General features: G+C 36.3%; 1 protein-coding gene across 4 annotated transcripts in view; it reads left to right on the top strand.

Annotated features, from left to right (window-relative positions):
* The window catches only part of LOC111504318 (bicaudal D-related protein homolog), a 126,657-nt gene that overhangs the window by 6,974 nt on the left and 99,415 nt on the right, over positions 1–20,268 (top strand). For all 4 annotated transcript variants that reach the window (XM_074173729.1, XM_074173730.1, XM_074173731.1 and 1 more), the window contains exon 2: positions 4,307–4,618. In XM_074173729.1, coding sequence (XP_074029830.1) covers positions 4,397–4,618 — 222 coding nt within the window. In that variant the 5' untranslated portion in view covers positions 4,307–4,396. The remainder of the gene's footprint in view (positions 1–4,306; positions 4,619–20,268) is intronic.

Raw genomic sequence — 20,268 nt, 5'->3', positions numbered from 1 at the left:
CTAGGGTCTTATATTATACAAGGTCAACAGTAGTGTGTGAGAAAATATATGTATGCAAGATTGTCTAAGAAATGTTGATTATTTCACAAGAACTGGATAGTTTCGCTCTTCTGATTTGATATAAAATTTTGAATTGAAAAAATATCAAGTGAGTTTTCCTTTTATTAAATTAAGAAAATGTTGTCTCTTATCGGTCGGTCGGTAGCCAAGCGGTTCGGCGTGAGTGATTTGTTCACTCATTCGAATTGACTGCGGTGTTGGTCGGTGGTTCAAGCCCTAATCTGAAAGATCGATCTTCACTTGCTATCGTCCAACTTGTGTTAGGAATCACACGTTAAAAGGCAAGACCTCGTTAATCCTTAGCTCGAACAAGTTTCGACTTCTGAGGATTGTCGTTCGTAGGGGTGCGACAGCTGGTTAACGGAAAAACAGATTTTAAACCGATTTTTTTTTAAACAGATTTCCACTCTAAGTTCAGGGTGGAAAGAAATTTCAATTGGCGGAAAATACATTTGATATCAAACGATGAAGTTATAACTGATGCCAGCGTTTTTATTAAATTTTTGATTTTCGCCAATTTATGTCTAGTGTAGTTCTACTTTTTTCATTATTCTATTTTATCATATTTATCATACTGTTAAATATTTCGAACTTTATTCACACAAATGATGTACAAGCAATTAAACAAAATGCGATATAGCACTAACATTCTCCCATCATGTGGAGAACCGGGATATTAAAGTTTTGATAAAGGACTAGTTGAAAATTATCTTTCGTTTCAACACAAGTCACCTTTGCCTAGAAATACTTCTTCTATTTGCTGTAGAATGTCATTTTTTCTTAGAATCATTGTTGATAGTTATCCTTTGACCCATCGACCCCAGTATATATCGGCTAGTCCTTCAGCAATTCACCACTGTTTTCAGAGCGTTAGGTCTGTTCTCCTCGTAAGTGGAACTCCAGGTCTAAAGAATAAAAAATGGTTGGAGGTAATTGCTTCTGGTTCACGACTGAAATACCTATGTGTCAGTGGTCCTAAGTAACTACATCTGCTTCCAACAAGAGAGTCAGTAAAGCCTTCTTTAGGGTGCTTACACTTCTAAGTAATTGAATTTCACATCGTATCTCTAAAATGATGCATTCTCAACAAAATTATTTCCAGAATAAAGTCTTTTTATCATCATATTAGTTAAGCTGCTGTTGAAAAATGCATCAACTCCGATATGTACCTACAACCTCCATAAAGTTAGCAAGGCAACTTGCAGTAAAATTATTGAAATATACTTTTTCAATTGTCGAATAATTGGCGAGAATTTGTCGTAAAAGAAAAATGATTATCGTGCATCTCCTTTTTTTTGGAAAATATTGCGTTTTTCGTGTCATACCTTGTACTATATGGATATTTTGAACCATATGGCAAAACCGCAACAGGCGTATTTGATTTCTTCATATATTTTTTAAAAGGATCAACAGTGAAAAGTGTTAAAATAAATTTGTAATGTATCTACGTAAAAATTATCGATCCATTTTTTTGTTTCATAAATTTTTGTATTCCTATAATTATGTCGATTATTTTTTGCAATTAGCAACCTATTGACCAATTGTATCTCTTTCGCCAATCGCCCAGTACAGGTCTGAATAATTCTCAAATGTCGAAATTTTTGTTATTATTATTTGTCGAGTAATTGTCGTATCTCTTTCGACAATTGTTTATGAAGGAAAAACAATTGTCGCTCTTCAACTTTTTTTTAAATAGGTGGTTCTGCTAACTTGATATGTAGTTACCACATCCTCCCAAGTAGAAATCCCTAAAAGTCTAATCTATAGACAATTACTCGACAAATATTAATAGCAAAAATTCCGAGTATTACTGAGACCTGTACATGGGTGACCCTGCTAACTTTCTATCAAGTCAGCAGAGTCACCTATTAAAAAAAAGTTGGAGAGCGACAATTGTTTTTCCTTCATAAACAATTATCGAAAGAAATACGACAATTACTCGACAAATATTAATATCAAAAATTTCGACATTTGAGAATTATTCAGACCTGTACTGAAGCAGAGCCACCTATTCAAAAAAAAAATGTTGAAGAGCGACAATTGTTTTCCATTCATAAACAATTGTCGAAAGAGATACGACAATTGATCAATAAGTTGTCTTTTGCAAAAAAATAATTAACAGAAAAACAGATCACTTTGCCTGCTGGGAGAAATTCATAATTCTTCTTTATTATACCTAGGTACATACGATATATCAATCTGCTGTTTCGACAATTGAACAATACTTTTGTTTTTGATTGATCTTTATTTATAAACGATTGTCGAAAGAGATGCAATTGGTCGATAGGTTGCTAATTGCAAAAAATATTCAACATGATTATAGGATTACAAAAATGGATGAACCAAGAAAATGTATCGATAATTTCCACGTAGATACATTACAAATTTATTTAAGCACTTTTCACTGACGCTCCTTTTAAAAAATATATGAAGAAATAAAATACGCCTGTTGCAGTGTTGCCAAATGGTTCAAAATATCCATATAGTGCAAGGTATGACACGAAAAACGCAATATTTTCCAAAAAAATACGTTTCAGGAAATTTTTTTATATGGACTGGGTTACGAAAATTATTCGACAAATACTAGTAATGAAAGTTTTAATAATTCAGTTATATTAAAAATTTTACTACAGGTGCTGTGCTAACTTTATATCAAGTTAGCAGGGCTACCCCTTATAAAAAAAAGGAGATGCGAGACAATTATTTTTCTTTCACGACAAATTCTCGACAATTATTCGACAATTGAAAAAGTATATTTCAATCATTTTACTGTAAGTTGCCTTGCTACATCTTCTCTGATCCAAATAATCTACATCATAACTTTGACCAAATTAAACCGTTTTCGGTTCAAAAAAATCTATCACCACATAAGAAAATGAATAAAAAAGGCTTCTAGTTTCTGTGGGTGTGGCATTTTTATTTCGTGTACTTAGGCGTTTTTTGAAATTGTACCCCAATTATTAAAACATCTTCAAATATCAGCACGAGCAACAATTCAACAAGTGCAGTATTGAAAACTCAAGTATGATCAAGTTTCTGAATCAACAAGATTGTATAGTTAATATTTCAACTCAACCACAAGCTTTGAAAATCTTCCGTTGGAGCGAGAATGAGCCCCTAAAAACTCATCTTGAAATTTTGTGAAGCCTTCTCAATAACACAAGTCTCTTCCACTTGTAAAGTTGAAAAATATTCGATAGGTATTCTGGCATTTCCGAGATGTCTATATTGGCTACATATAAAGTGGTTGTCTTGTTCTCGAAGCCAACATGATCTTGGCGATGTCAAAAATTCAAGGTCAGTCACCCATCGAATATTTTTAACAAAATGTACTTTACTTGATTGCTTTGCTAAGTTGCATTTTTAATGGTCAATTTCTGAGACTATCAGTGGATTTTCGAATGTTACTAATGATTTCTGCATTGGCCTTGATCTAAATTTAGACCAACATGTATAGAGAGAGCACGTATCAGAAAGATTCCGCCACGTTCCTCAAAGCTCTTGCGATACCTTCTTATGGCTTCTCATGGCACATCTTTCAATGTGTACATCATATACTGTCTGTACTGCATCACAAGGGAAAGAAAATTTTTCAACAGGCGAACTATGACCTAGTTCAATCCGTTGAAAGTTGATAGACAAGACATATTTCCAACTCAAAAGAACTTTGACTTTGTAAGTCTATGATTTCTGGCACAATGGTAGTATCAAGGTCACTACTGTTTCTTTCAATGTGTCTTCTAAGTGCAATCCCAAGATCAAGCGAAAATACTGCAGTGTAACAATCACCCATCCAAATGATGATATTGCCAGGCGTTGTTTGATTCAGATAGTGGCTAATCTGAGGATCACTGGAATAAATGCATCTGCTAATCACCTCTCGCGATTCAGCTAACATGGCAGTGATGACTTTCCCAGGGATAGAGGGGTCTCTCAAACTTAAACAACCTGTCCACTTCTGGAGTTTGCACTAAATCTTCAACTATCAAGATCTGAAGCCTTCAAGGTGCATATCTACGTTTCAGGATAGTGTAAATTCTTTATATTCCTCCTGTATTCCATTGTCAGCAATCTACTTATATCTGTCATTGAGCAAGAGCTAGTGCTTCGGTTATATCTCTCCGAGTTTTAAAATTTGGACTCAATCTTCACTTTTAGTATAAAATCATGAACTTCAATTCCTTAAAATATAATATTATTGGTCTAGGGTTGAATTTTTCATTGGACCAAATCATTTTTGTTTCAGTTTGAGATCTGAAAACCCGTTCAAAATGTCGCCCTGCTCATCCCAGTCTTCTAACCCGAACAGACCCTCGTCTGATGATTCATTTTAAACATGTTGAAATCTCTTGAAGAATACGTAGTAGAAATGGAAAACCGTAGTGCCATAGACCAAGCGGAAGCGCAACATTTGAGCGAGGATGTGTGGACGCAGCTACAGCAGAAAGAGAACGACTTGCAGCTAGCCGCGGAGCTGGGCAAAGCCCTGTTGGAGAAGAACGAAGAACTGAAGAAGCAGCAGGAGGCGCTGGTGGAGGACTATTCGAAAAAACTAGAGGTAAGTGAATATTGAATAAGAGAAGATAATTCGGTACTGGACTTGAACTGGATGAACAGACTTTCTGCTAATAAAGCGAAGAGTTTGTTGTTGATATACTTATGATGGTGAATTGTGGAAAAACATTTTGTGTATTACCGCTGAAGAATAAAAGCAAATTAATTCTTTTACTTCATACACAGGGGAGCACACAATATCTTAATCTAGGATATCATTTATTATTTTGGTAGAAATAGAAAGAGAAAGCAAGAGAAAAAATTGAATGAAACTATAGTTGCAAAATACTTGAATTGACTTCTAAAAGAGGGACAAAGCTCACCTGACCCTCGCTAGACAAGCTGGCCCCTTATTTTTGGCTTCAACTATGTGACGTAGTTGTGGAGGTTCTTTCACTTCAGGAAATATTCTCTTCAATTTGTTGCTCTAATAAAACTCGCACAAATGTTTATTACAAATATCTCGAGCTTCTGTGAAACTATATGAATTTCCATGACGGAAAAATAATTATGTATAATTCTGACCACGAGGTATTTCGAAATGTGTTTTTAAGGAAACTCCTTAAGGCGCTCTGAGAGCGGAGCCTGTGCAACTAGCGATTCACATTGAATTTGAATCGCTGGAGATTAAATCCATTTGAAAACATTCTCAGGAAGTTTATTCCACATAAACGCAGTTTTCCAAATGGAAAAGTTCTTATACAGTGAAGTTCGAGGTGTACCTTAAAATGATGAGCAGCCACAGTCCGTCGCGTATTTCTGATCAAATAATCAAATGTGCCATGTCCCTTGAAACCTTCCTGTGAAAGTATCTACAGAAGAGAGGCAAATCCTTAACTTTTCGTCGATGTTCCAGACTATCAAGGTTGCTAGTGTTGTTCGCGTCTCCAATCAGGTGGACGGCTCATTTCTGGATGGAATCCAACAGCTTCAGGGTATTCTTACGGTCGAAGCTCCATACATGAGAACAATACTCCAAAGAAGGTCTGATCTGAGCTTTATAAAGCATCGAAAGTTGCTGAGGTGTGTACGGTTTTCTGGTAATGAACAGTGTTTCAAGCTTTTTAGAAGCAGCCTTTGCAATTCCAGCGACATGATTGGTGTATTTTTTAACCCCCAACAAACTTATCGAAGCAGAAGAGGAATTGTCTGTCCTGATATTATTATATACGGTTCGGAGACATTTATCTTTTTGGAGAAAACTGATGCCTGGATTTATTTGGCATTGAATAGAACCTGGTTAGATTCACCCCAATTCGAAGTCACTTCTAGATCCCCATTAAGATATGCAACCTCCTGCTGCTGCTGAAGATGTGCATCCGGAGCCGATGAACTGGAATCCAAATGGAATGACGAGATACTAGTTTGAGAGCGTCAAATTGTTATTTTTCTTAGGTTGTCTTCCGTAAATTCTCGCTTTACCTATGGTGAAGATTTTCATGAACCTAAGCAAGGGCCAAATAGTACTCCTGACCATTAAAATAAACTACTCATAGTTTTTTTACATTACAATTTGTTATGAACAAAAATTACAAATCCTCCTTCGAATAATAGAATTGTTTTTTATAATTGTCCAGCATTGTACTTGCAGAAAATATTGATTTCATTATTAACTGAAATGATTGATTTAATTGATTGAATGAAGAATAATGAAATAAAATAATTAATAAGCATATTTACTACGAGTTTCTTCTCACTCAATAATTATATTTCTTATTCACCACTGAATAAGGCTGATTTCATAGTTTCATAGTAGTTTGATAGTTGATTGGAAAATATGGTCCCGTCATTATTTTTTATTTTAAAGAGAAAAAATTTTGAGCAATTCTCAACATGGTCACTTTCAACCACTAGACAAAGAGACAAGCAACCCTTGAATCCTCAATGAAATTAAGGGTCTTGTGATATCTGATTTGAAAAAATTATTGATTTATCTGTTCATCACTATCAACTTGTTAAATTTGATATAGTAAAAATGAAAAAATAAAATCGACATTTTTTAACACAGTGGCCGTTAGAATTAAAATGAGGAGATATGTCAACGAGATTTCGCTTTTCGCCATTTACAAAGTACATATAAATATACATATTAAACACATTAAATTTAAAAATAATGAAATATTTATATTTCTTTGAAATACAACGGAAATATATTCAAAAACTCCTCAATAGAATAGTAACAGGCTTCAACAGTGCTTTAATTTTGAAACTTAATTTTTGTCCAACATAACCACTCTATGCCGGGGACTCTTAGTGAATCTCCGGACCTAGTAGGAGAGTCGTGTCCTATGGTTTGGGTATTGTAATGATATAGGTACAAAAGAGAACAGGCATTACCTTCTTTTGTAGAGTAAAAATCCCAATAATATGGAATGAATTTCCCCTAATAGAATACCATATGTTAAAGGACTATGAAATGAGCTGAAATACGTAGACTTGAGGAAGTTCATGAGTTTTACCCTACGGATTAAGAAAATAGCACTGTGTATTCTGGAACGATTTTATCTGATGCACTGGGTACAAGGTTTGTCGTCATACATGAAAACGGAACAGTAGAAAATTGAAAATAACATATTCAGTTGTTAATAGAAAATATCCATTCAAATTGATTTTGAACTATTTCCTTTTCAATTTAAATGAAATTCCTGTGGCTGGGATTGAAATAACTTTGACCGTATGAATGCGTATATGTACTGTCATGGTGACAATACCGGAGTTGTCTCTTCCCGTGACATAAAGTCATAATGTTATGAAAGAATTGAGTGCTTCGAAACTCGAAGTACTCCGTTAAGCATTTTAAGCATGTAAGTGAAAACCTCTCTCATATATTGCGAAGCGTTCCTATGAATGATTTCTGTTTGATTTCCATTTGGTACAAACTTAATGAGAAAAAGTGATGTTCGTGTAATTCATGGTTCATATGGGAGTTTGTTTCGAAATGAATTTTTTCTTCCAAGGTATTCAACGTTCATGTGAATGTAGTTGTTCGAATAGGTTTTTTTCTCTCTCAGTTTGTGTCTGAATAAAATTTCTGTGCATGAATGAACTTCAGATCTTTGTGAAGAGTTTTCATCATGCTACTTTTATTTCTTCCTTCCTTTGGAAGTTTCCCATATTTTTGTTAAAAGATGGAGAAGTATAAAAAATATTCAGTTGTAAATAGCAATAAAAATTGAGATGATTCTTTGTTTGTTGCTTATCAAAAGTTCGCGTATTCTTCGACCGTTGAAGAGACCTCCTGCTATGGTCTAATGTCAAATGTCTTCGAGTTCTTTTTCCGTTGACAGATTTAAATCCACCACCACCAAAATTTGAAAATGTCTACAGCGGCTGCGCCAATTTTGTTATTGAGAAAACAATGTTTCAAAAACTTTCATTCTTAAAGAAAACAAAAACGTTATAGACGTATGACAAGTGTGATTAAAATACAACTAGTTTTGCCACACACGACATGAATACATGAAAAGTAGTGCAAAATAAGTGTTTAGGTACACAATGGCGTTGGTGCCGGGGTTTGATTGAACTTGATCTTTAAAAGGTCACCTTAAAGATGAATGGTAGAGGTCAGTCACGGGCTTATAATATACGTAAAGTTAAAAAGAGAAATCTTTTAGATATTACTTAATCGCTTTATCATAGCCACCCACCAAGAAGTTGAAAAGATTTCCTTCCCAGTAAGAATCGACGGGTTCCATCAATTTTTTCTCTGAACGTGAACTATTGTTTTTGTTTGCTTTTTTTGGTTCACCCTGTATTTAAATCGACATTTCCTAGTTGGTTACCTTAGGAATAATTTATTGTAGTGTGTAAGCACTACCACTTGCAATATAACTATATGAAAAGCTTCATTAATCTTTTTAAGAAACAACAATACTTATCTCTTGTTGATGTAGAAGAATTCCTTTCTCTAGAAATAATCCTTTGAGTTTACCACGAGTAATAGGTGATATTTATTACTCCTGCCTTCTTATTTGTATTTAATGAATGTATAATTCTTGGCAATTCAGTCATCGTTAACGATTTAAATTTAGAAAATGAGTTGCTAATAGATGAATAATTTGTGCATGGCCATCACTCGGAAATACTATTGAATGATGAAATGATGATTTTTGTACTCATTCAGTATATACCATCAACTGTTGAAACATTTTTTTTCAGTAACAAGTTTATCTTATAAACTGTATCAGTCAATGAAATTTGAAGTATCTTCAGCGTTCAGCGTGTTACGGCATTGCGGTTACAGTGGATAACATAACTATCTGTTTCCAATCTAAAATTTTAAATTTTTTTAAAAATTAAGAGTTTTGAAACTGGTCATCGCTCAAAGATGATTGCTAATATTAATAATATATTGAAATGATTGAATTTGTGAATTATTGGAGGGTTTGTGACTGAAGCTATTTGATAAGGATTTTTTGGTAAGTGTATATAAAGCAAAATCCATCGACTTCTTATAATCTAAAGTTCATCCTACCACATATGATCTCATATCAACTAAGTTAAGCCAGGTACCCCAGCTAGTTATTGATGATAAATGACCTTTGATAAAATTCATTTAAAAAAGTATGTTCACAACTATCAATTAAAATTTTGAAATGGGGTTGTATTTATCTACCTAATCACAACACAAAACAAAATAGGATCCTAATACCCCATGCGCAATCTATGATTTTTGTTTGAACTACACCAACATTGTATGTAACTTTTAAAATATGTATTTGTATATAGGTTGGGTGAAAATAGTACTTCACAATTTACACAACACTAATATTTAATGCTAACAGCTGTTTCGACACACTGTGACATCTTCTGAGCGAGTTATAAACTAACCTACGTATATGATGTCATCTCCTCTAATACTAAAGGTTGCATTGGTAGGTAGAGAGAGGTATCAAGTATCGACACAAACCAAGTTGGCGAAAGTGCTTGTTTTGGATACGATGATGCACTGATGCGTAAAACAAAACCAACGCAACTGCAACCTTTTTTTATTCACGAGTGTCGCATCGGTTTGTCAGACCGCTTGAATTCATTCTCTGATTCACTGATGCGTAAAACAAAACCAACGCAACTGTAATCTTTCTTATTCACGAGTGTCGCATCGGTTTGTCAGACCGCTTGAATTCATTCTCTAGCGGAGTCTAGCGCGATGGTTTTTATTTTGCGATAACTCTTAACATATTAATCTGAAATGTTTGGTGTGAAGGGCGATTACAATGTGCTTGAAATGCTTGAGAATTTATATCCTATCCATCCAGCTTTCCAATTACCAAATTAAATGTAATCATTTTTTAACATTAAAATGGGTATGGTTCTATCCTTAAAAGATAGATATATGCCATTGCTGACCTTTTTGTAGACCTTTAAGAGAGGTTGGGTATCGTTTTCGATGAAAAGCCCGACTTTTTACGAATAACATCGTCATATTTAAACCAATTCACACAAAAAAGTAATGGTTTCTGTATGTTGGTCAACGGCTGGTGTGATTCACTATAACTTTCTGCAACCGTGCCAAATCATCACAGCAGAGTCATATTGTGAGAAAATCGACGAATTGTGCCGAAAATTGCGCCAGCAGCAGCCGTTACTGATCATCAAAAGAGGTCCGACCTTGCTCGAATTGAGCGTCGATGTTCTGTCTCAGCCACCATACTCCCCAGACCTCTCGTCAACCGGCTACCATCTTTCCAAGCACTTCGATAACTCTCTCACTGGTAGAACCTTCGCCAATCAGGACCAAACAAAAATGGCCTTCGTCGACTCCGAATTCCGAGCACCAAATTTTCATGCTAACGGAATTAATCGACTTGTGTTGCATTGGCGAAAGTTCACTGATTCAATTGGCGCCTATTTCGATTAAGTTGAGTAAGAGTTCACTGAGATATTACAGTTTGAAGTAGACTCATAAAAACTTATGAAACAACCTAATATATTTACAGATTTTGCAACAGGCATTATTAAATGTAATATTCGCCATCAACTGAGTCAGTTTTCAGTTCACTTTTACCTCTCCGCATTCATTGAGAAATAATTTCCGCTAATTCAACCCAGATCGTGACCTATGACTCGTCGTATATTTAGTTCAGCTTTCTCGAACACACAACAATAGCTAGTTTCGAAGATTTATTATTCTCTAGAAATGTTCCGATTATTTCACACAATACTATATAGGATAACTATGTGTATTCGAATTTACGTAGCGGAAACGTGAAAAAAAAACAACTCGTTCTCATAGAGAAATTCACGATACACAATGATACCAAGTGGAATACCAGTGATTCATGAGACGCATCAATCATTGAAGGTAAAATATAGCGATTATATATTTATTTGAGGGTGATTTTCCCATTTTGTGTAGCTGGAAAAATAGTGAACTTTATTTTAGTCATAACTCTCTTAGTTTTGATTGCTGATGCTAACTTGGTTAGCGAAACGCTGCCGTTAGATAGCATTTTCGATCTGGAGAATTTTTTTACAGAATCACGTTAAAAGGTAAGACCTCGTTATAGTCCTTGGCTCGCACAAGTTTCGACCACGTAGAATCACGAATTTCCTAAGTAAGAGTCACTAGCTAAACCTTTTTCTTCATCTCCAAATGTCAACTCCATTGGTTTGCCTACTTATCCTCTTGTGAAATACTCAATGAACATACAGCAGACATACATAGGAAAGAGAGAATCTTATATAAAGTACTCTTCTCACTTCATCGAGAAAATTAGAATTTTGGACCTGCATCCGAATGATTTTCTGGTCAGCTTCACCATGGTACCAGTCAAGAAGACGTTGGAGCAAATCAAACAGATTCTTTTGGGACATCACGGCCCTTTTCGACCATATTCTCACCACTACATATTTCCATTGGAATAACTGTTTCTACAAACGAATGGATGGAGTCATCATGAAGAGGCTTCTCAGCCCTGTTGTTGAAAATTTGTACATAGAATGTTCCGAGAAGAAAGCGCTTAGCATCGCTTCATTGAGACCTACTTGTTGGTAGAATATCACCAGAACAGTTTTACGCCACATAACTCCATTCATCCTCGCACCCAGTTTCCCATGGAAAAGGAAAGCGAGTAAAAGATGTCGTTACTGAAAGTGCCAATCAGAGGAAAAACTGACGAAAAGTTTATCGCAAACCTATTCATACTGATCGGTATCACTGGAGGAAATGAAAATAACATTTAGGGCATTAATGTACCATGATGAAAACCCCTGTCGAGCATGTCAACAGGATTCGTGAACCATATCTTCTTGAAGACGATCTTTGTGATCTACGAGTGGACGAAGCTCAGCAGGCCAATGGGTTTACAGCGCAAGAAATCAGAGGTGGCCTTCATGCTAGCAGAAACAAAGTCACGGGCCGCATTAAAATACTGTTTGTAAGCCACATCATCCGCCGGAGAAATCCATAAGTGCAGAAAATGTCTTAGCAGAATTATACCACGCAATAAAATACTAATAAACTGCAGTTCTGTCCAACACAACGCGTTACATGAATGACTTCATAAAGAGGCCATTGAGATTTATAAACATTCAAATAATGTCAACAAAAAATAACGAGGTATACGAGTCAACAAAACGTGGTATCCTTCACTCAAGAAGGTCAGCACACGTGTCAACAACGTGGACCAGTCAGAACTACTTACCACAAGTGCGGACCAATCGGAAGTGAGCATTCGCATAAACCCCCCCCCCAAAAAGTATAAATACGTGGGAACACGAAGTTCTCCAGTTATCAATAGATACTTGCAGCAACAGGCAGATAGATTAGAGGAATCGGCCAACCTGTGGAAGATCAGTATAAACCCTAACAAGAGTCAGGATGGTACACCCGGAAGGAAACGTCATCTTCAGCGGACAAGAGATTTCGTGGACCAATAAAGCTAGATACTTGGGGGTCAACCTAGACAATAAATTAACGTTCAGGTCTCACGTACGACGAAGAATAGGAATGGCGAGATCTGTCCGACAAAACCTATTACCAATAATAGGTCGAAAAAGCAACATGGGAAAGTGAAGCTGCTGCCTGCACTACCTGGGGCCAGTGCGCAGCGACATACAGAAAACAGATCCAGTCCTTTATGAACGCGTGCGTAAGGGCCGCTGTAAACTCTCCAAGATATGTATCGAATAGGTACATATTCCGGGATCTAGACCTGAACATACACTACGTAGACGCATACATGAGGTAACACGTAGAGGACACGTTTGACAGAATTCGAGCGCATGACAATCCAGCGCTAAGCGATCTACATAACGCACTGAATAGGGATGACACCAGATTCCAAGAGAGGGACAACCAGACTTCAAATTGATCTCATTTTCAGATTCACTGAGAACCAACACGTGCTTTCAGTTAGGAAAGTCATGACAAAACAATTCAACAGGTCTGAAAGTAAAAGCACCTAGAGGCTGACTTTCGACCAAAGAAGGTCAGATGTCAATCTTGCTGAAGTGCCCATCAGTAAGTAGACGAACGCTCCGGAGGAGCGGGGTGGATGAATGAGATGGGTTGTTCTGCACACATTAACCGTGTGGAGAAGATTTCAACTCAGGGCACTCAACCCGGGAGAGGGCTCTCCAGTTAGTCGTTGTTGAGACTTTGACATACTACCTTCGTCCTCGCAGTCGACGCATATAACACTGAGGATGTTTGTCCCAGTAGCCTACCAGCCCGGATTTTTTTCTCTAATCGTGAGATCAGCCCTGAAAGCCTATTTATTATACTTCCTGAATGAATTAAATTCGTTCCTGAAGATGAACAATCCAACACATTTTCAAATCGTATTGTATTGGGAGGATTTTCCCAAGCAAACAAATCGAAAACTCTGTTGAAATTACTGTTCAATGTGTGTTATAAAGTCAAATGTAAAGATTGTTCTAAGTACTTCTGTGTGAAATACCGTAAACATGAATCGAAATATAACTGGACAATCCGAACAATTATTGTGAAAAGCCATAGACAAAGATGTTTCCGTATATATCACAGATGTGATATAAACTAAGTTTCGTTGGTTACACTAAGGTTTCAACCAGGTTTCTGTTTTGGGAACTAACTGAGCTTACAATAGTGAAACACTCGATGACTTCTGATGATTTCAAAAGAAGTAGGTCACAAAAATCAAAATTTCATAGATGATGAAGGTATTTCGGAAAATTACAGATCTTTTACAAAATCCAAGTTGAGAGCTACGTCACAAACAGTGACATGATTCGTATAAAAATTTTGAGTTGTTTTTCCTTTCTTAGGGTTAGAATCTGAATTTTTTTCAGTTTATAAAAATACATCTAACCTCAAGGAAATGTTGAATAATGAGAAAAATGGTTTTAGGTCCGTCAGATCCTACTGCTTCATTTTTAACTTATTCTTCTGATTATTAATCAAGTTCTTGTATCTCTGAGTACCTATCCGAATCTTTTACGATAAGCCTCATTTTAATCCGCATTTTCATTAGGTCAGTTCGCAACCCACATCTTCTTACAAAAAATAAGCGGTTCGTTTTTTATTCGACAGTCGAGGTCCTTCAACATAAAATTTTCATTAATCCTGGCGAGTGCTCACCGATGCATTAGAATGTTGTTTAATGAAAAACATAAATAGCACGAACTCCGCTAAAAAAAGAAATATCTTGGCTGTTAAGTCATGCTCTCTCTATAAGAAAGATCGAATTCGATATTATGAAACGTCATTAAACGTGACGATGGATATTGTAGAGATTGTCAGTAGTGTGGAAGGCGTTTCTGTGTATTTCGTAAATTGCCAAACCAGTCGTGGAAGACTATTTTGATTTTTTAACTTTCGCTTAAAAATCCCTTGACAGTTCCAATTCTTGGTACACTATTTTTCTTTCAATTGTTTCCACACGTGACGACTCTTTTTCTGCCTCAATTAAATCCCCAAGACAGGCTAGTTTGCAGTATTTATAGCGTTGAAACATACTATACGTTTTATGGTTTCGTGGAAGGTATTCCGACGTTTCATTAATCTCATTATCTCTCCTAACTTAATTATAAAACCACGAAAAATTGTCTCGGCGTATGAAGGGTCAGTGAAACGTTCCACAAGAATTGGATTTGATTTTATTACATATATATTCTCACAGTTTCTGGAAATGATTGGTGAAAGTTATCCGCAAATAGAAATACTTATGAACAATAATTGATTAAATTGGTGGATGTTACTAATTCTGTATCTGTAAAGTAGGGAGGGTGAGTGTAGACCCACAGTACTTAGGCCACATGTGACCCATTGTACATCCTCCCGAGGAGTTGTCGTCCTAGGTTATCGTCCATCCTGTCCTTACCAAGAAGGTGAACAGGTCACTAGAAGACATCTCCTTTATTTGGCAGGTGCAGGCCAAGACTCGCCGAACACACACACTCTCTTTGGCAACCTTGAGGTGTCTCACGGTGGTTTCCGCGAAGGGTTTGGAAGGTGCAGCGACATTACTGTCGTTGCGCGGCGTCTTCAACCTTCTTGGGGTTCCCTCCGTGGAGGTGCACAAGTGAGGGAGCTTTCCTGCAGGGACAGCCGGTTCCTTGCTTTTATTCAAGGCGGAGCTTTTGCCGCCCGCCGCAGGAAGTGCCCTTGCTGTTGGAGGTGGAGTGGGGGAGGAGGAGCGTGCACTTATAGTTGCGGCCACTCCTGCCTCTTTGCTCTCTTTCTCCTTTTGTCCTCGGCACCGCAAATGTGCTTATGCCTTGACCTTTATATTACATCACGAGGTGATCTGCTATGTCCAGCCTCATTCCAAGCAGTAGATTGGGTGGACATTTCTGTTCATCCCCAGCCACCGCCTTAGATTGAGGTGAGCACTTCTGTTCAGCCTCGGGATTGATTTTTGTTTCTATTGTTTCTGTTTTTGTTTCATTCATGTGTGTCCCCACGAGTAGCAAGGGAAGAGTTGGTCACCTCTGGCAGAGCCCCGCATTACTCAGCGACCATTCAGCTGTCGGCACGATTCCTTACACCTTAGCTTGGGTAGACTGGTCTACGGTGGCATGTTTTGCAAAGGCTTTTGTGGAGTTTTAGTTCTTCTCACCCTACTTATTTCTGCCCGGCAACCCCGTCCGTAAGGCCACATTGGCTTCCCGGACATGGCCTCCAGTCCCCTGGCTGTTCCCCTATCCACCACCTGGAGACGCGCTCGATAGGTAGCCCAACCCACTGGTGGATATTACTAATTGACCAAATGAAAATGTGAAATTCAGATTATTGAGTATAGCTCAAAGTCTTATTCTTCAGGAGATATGATCGGCCAGTACTTGATGAAAATCCATAAATATTCAAGAAACACCTCACTGTGAATTTTTCTCTAAACCGTTTTACAAAAATGCAACACGTGTTTCGCCATACAATAGCTTCTTCAGGCGTGTCTGTACACTTGAGACATGCCTGAACAAGCTGTTGTATAGCGAAACACATGTTGTATTGTGAAAATTTCACAATTATACTCGATTCACCAAAATTCTGTCATATTATCAGTCTAATAAACGGTTCAAAGTTTTTTTACGGATCCTTATGTCATGTGAATTCCATGGGAAGTACTTTATATTGGAACACAAACAGATTTTCGCTTACTCCTGGTTGTAAAATAAAATCGTGTGCGAAATGACAATATTTTTTTCCTTAATGTTCTGAGAAGGGGAAGCAAAATGTTTTTATTTGGACCAACAATAACAGACTATTAACAATAATTGTATCTCTGTTAGAACAATTTTTCTCAGATGGAAAACAACAAAAATATTGGAATGTTCCCAACTTTGCACGATTTCCTCTATGCTGCTTTTACAAATTTGATTACTTAATTTCTTAATTTCAATTAGTTGCTTCCACAAATATGTTTTTGTTTGTTTTGTACCTTCAAGTAGAATCGGTTACTAAAAGAACGAATAACTTTAAAAATATGAAAAAAATATTTTGAATCTGAACTTTCATTCATTGCCTTCAGAGGCAATTTTCACAAATTTGGCAGAAACGTAAGAAGTTATTTAAACCGAAATTATTCACCAAGATGGATTGGTTGACTAGGTCGGTTTTACTGACCACCAAGATGTCCAGACCTGAATTCTTTGAATTTATTTTTGAAGAGGTTGCTTAAAAGAACTTGTACGTATGCAAATGCATCAACCACATAAGTAGATTTTCAACCCTAGAGGCTAAAAGTATGTAAGACTTGTAAAAATACTATAGAGCGGTGTTGATCTTGTATATGGGGCAAAGGCCGCCATTTTGAACATATGTCGTAATTATTGAAATTGACGTAAACTATTATAACATTGATGAATGAATTTTAGTTATATTTCCGTTTTAGGAATCACACGTTAAAAGGTAAGACCTCGTTAGTCCTTAGCTCGCACAAGTTTCTCAACTTCTGAGAGTTGTCGTTCGTATGAGGGTGACAGCTGATTAACGGAAAAACAGATTTTAAACAGATTTGGAATTCTGAAATCTGTGAAAAATCGGTAAGGAATTGCGCTTTTGACAGTATCATAGTAATATCACAAGTTTCAGCTAGAAATATATCAAAAATTATACTATTATCATTTGTATCAATACAAAACTCACTTGCTCAAGCAAGTGAGTTTTTAAAGGGATTGTTACATGAAACTCATATATTTTTTTACTATGGATTGGGCAATGTTTAGATACAAATTCATGAGTAACTGATTCTTGTGAAATATGCAAAAATAAGACTTCCATTTGATTAACTAATTCTAAAATGAAAAAATGGGTAATCAAAAGGATGAAACGTTTAAGGATGACGTATACAAAAGTGTGCGAAGTTAAAAATATTCCAATATCTTTTGTTTTGGCAATATTTAAAAAACTTGGATACTTTTCCTGAAATAATTTTTTTCGGAACAGGTAGACCTAGTTAGTGGGTTATCCCTTGATTACTGAAAACCTATACGTATAAGTTTATCTATAGTGCGAATAGGTTGTTAAATGTTACATGTAATTTTCAATTTCAGAAGATGAACGCGTGAAATAATATGAAATAATGCAGATGGATTTGTGCCAAAGGAATTGTTCTATGAAAAAAATAATATATCACGAATTATAGAAGCCGTTATGATCTACATTCTTTGGCACCATATTTTTTTAATGACTGCAATCGTATATGCTTTGTTTTAGTTGCACTATTCGGTACATGATGCTTTTAATGAATGAAGGCATGGTGTACAGTCACACTACTTGAGTAGCACTGATAACGGATTCTCATTGTTATCCTTCATTTACAATTGTGAGATGTTTCAAGAACTGATACTTTTACACTTGATTCCTTATGGAATCGATAAATTACAAGAATATATTTTTACCTAAAAAAGAAATATTTAGGTTTTAATGATATTTTGAATTTTGCTGAAGACCCCTCTCAATGATTACATTCGAATATTTTATTGTTTGAAATACACACGGTCATCATATTCGAGCCTGCATATATAATATCAGATTAAATTGTAATTGCCTTCTCTTTGCTTTAGCTCAAATAGCGTTCATAATTGTGTCTACTCGGTTAAGCACCTTATTAAAATCAGGAGGTAAAACCTTGGCTGCCAAAACCTGCCCAAACAGTGTTTCCATGATACATTTGACATTTCGCAGTAGGGTCGTCGCTATAAATAGCGACAAAGTTGTCCAAGCACTCTTGTTGTTGCGAGTAATTTCTAAAAATGTTTCGTACAAATACTATCCATAGCAAACTGTGGACTCATCGTTAATTTTTATTGCTACTTATTCCGATCCATATAGGTCTTAATATAAAGAAAATCAAAAACATTGAATGGAATACGGTTTCAGTGGGATAGCCAGAATTTTTCAACTTCTGAAGGGGTCGCATTTTCAAAAAGGTTAAAAACACTGGCCTGGTGTGGTTAGCCAGTTATATCATATGTTCTCTTACTGTTACATTTTTTTGGGTGCCTAAGGTGGAAAGTTTTCACTTCACTATCCCTTCTGCAAAACAGATAATTATTAGGGGATGTCGGTTGCTGACTCCGAACATCTTTTATTAAATACGGGCAGGTTTATATAAAAAATCCAATTGGTGGAGGTCAATATTCTGTGAATTTCATTCTATGTTTGTCGATAAGCGATTGAGTTTTAACCTGAATAAAACATTCAACATCGAATTAGAAGGACAAGAGACTTTTCGAATGAACCATATAATTCAATCCTCCCACGCCTTTGAAAAACTAGGGGGGATAAGAATTTCATATAATTTGGACCCCCTGTAAAGAAAAATTAGGTTAGGTTAGGTTAGCGTCAAAGTGAGTGGGTCTATTCGACCCTCCACCGCAACCCGCAAGGGTTTGTTGTGGCTCACACCTCTTCACACTCGACCAAATAAACCCAGCTTCTTAACGAAGCCGATTTGTTTGTATAGTGAGTGGTATTTCAGGTCAGATAGTAAGAGTACGGCTCTGCCGAACTCTAAGAGCATTATTCGGTCCCCAGCGGGGCCTGCACAATGTATGTGCTCTGCTATTTATTCATTTTCCAATCAGAGGCGACACACACTGTCTTCCGACAGTCCGAGTCTCTGCATATGATGATTCAAATGACAGTGACCTGGAAGAAGGCCTGTTAGACATCGTAGTTCGTCCCTACTGTAGTCCAACAAATGTTTGGTATCAAGCGTCGAAGGGTGAGCCAATTCTAAAAGATTCTGCCAGAAGTCCATAAATCTTCTTGCCATCCGGGTGTTCAATATTTGTTTGGCAAAGCCTAAAGCGATGCCAATGACAGGTTCTAGTCCGATGAAGCTGCTTGCAGCAACCTCTTTTACAAGAGAAATTAACGAGTTGTTTGAAACTTTTGATTACACGTTTAAATCTGAAACCACCACCCATCAAGATTGTTATTTATAAAATATCTACCACTTTCGATGTAGTTTGCAATTTCGTATAGTTTGGAACTGAAGTACTTATAGGTAAACATGGAGTTTTCGGTTTTAAATTATTTTTTCACGTATTCCTAACTGGAAATTGTACATTATACATTCACAATGGATTTTCAACAACTTGGCATTTGGTATTCATGCAATCTCTCATGATATCGTCTTTGCATATTTTCAACTAATAAAACAATTTAGCCACTAGTTTAGTGTTTCATAACAACCACTTTCTACATCATAGTTGTATAAAATACATATTTACAAAAGTTCCATTATATTTTATTGGACTAAGCCATCCAATCAAATCTGCTCAAACCAGTTCTCTTAAAATTTAGTCTGGATTTTTTAATAATGAATTTATCCTACTTGACGAGTTTTTTCAACCTTCAACCTTAATCAACAATTCCATGCATATTCCAAAGAATTTTAACATTGACACATCGAAGGTGGATGTCATGATAGCATCCTTACTGCATCTACTTCATCTATCAGTTCAAGAGGGCACAATAATTACACGGTCTGATTTTAGATGGTTTGAAAATTAAGCAAGAAGGGAATATGTATATGTGTAGTATTGGTCAGTTTTTCACTTCATTTCGGAATTGAATTCTACTCTTCATTGAATATGAGCGGTAGGTACACATAGTGTCTATACTCAAATAAAAAAAACTCTCATTCTTATGATCCAGAATGAAAAATTCATATAAGAAGAGCAAACTTCAAATGCCTGTTTGAATTCCATTCGCGGATTAGG

Source organism: Leptinotarsa decemlineata, unplaced genomic scaffold (assembly GCF_025532065.1).
Source record: "Leptinotarsa decemlineata unplaced genomic scaffold, Ldec_3_MD MMD2_tig00000505_RagTag_RagTag, whole genome shotgun sequence".
In the NCBI taxonomy this organism is placed as follows: Eukaryota; Metazoa; Arthropoda; class Insecta; order Coleoptera; family Chrysomelidae; genus Leptinotarsa; species Leptinotarsa decemlineata.
Note: the sequence above shows the minus strand (reverse complement) of the source record. Positions and strands in the feature narration are given on the sequence as shown.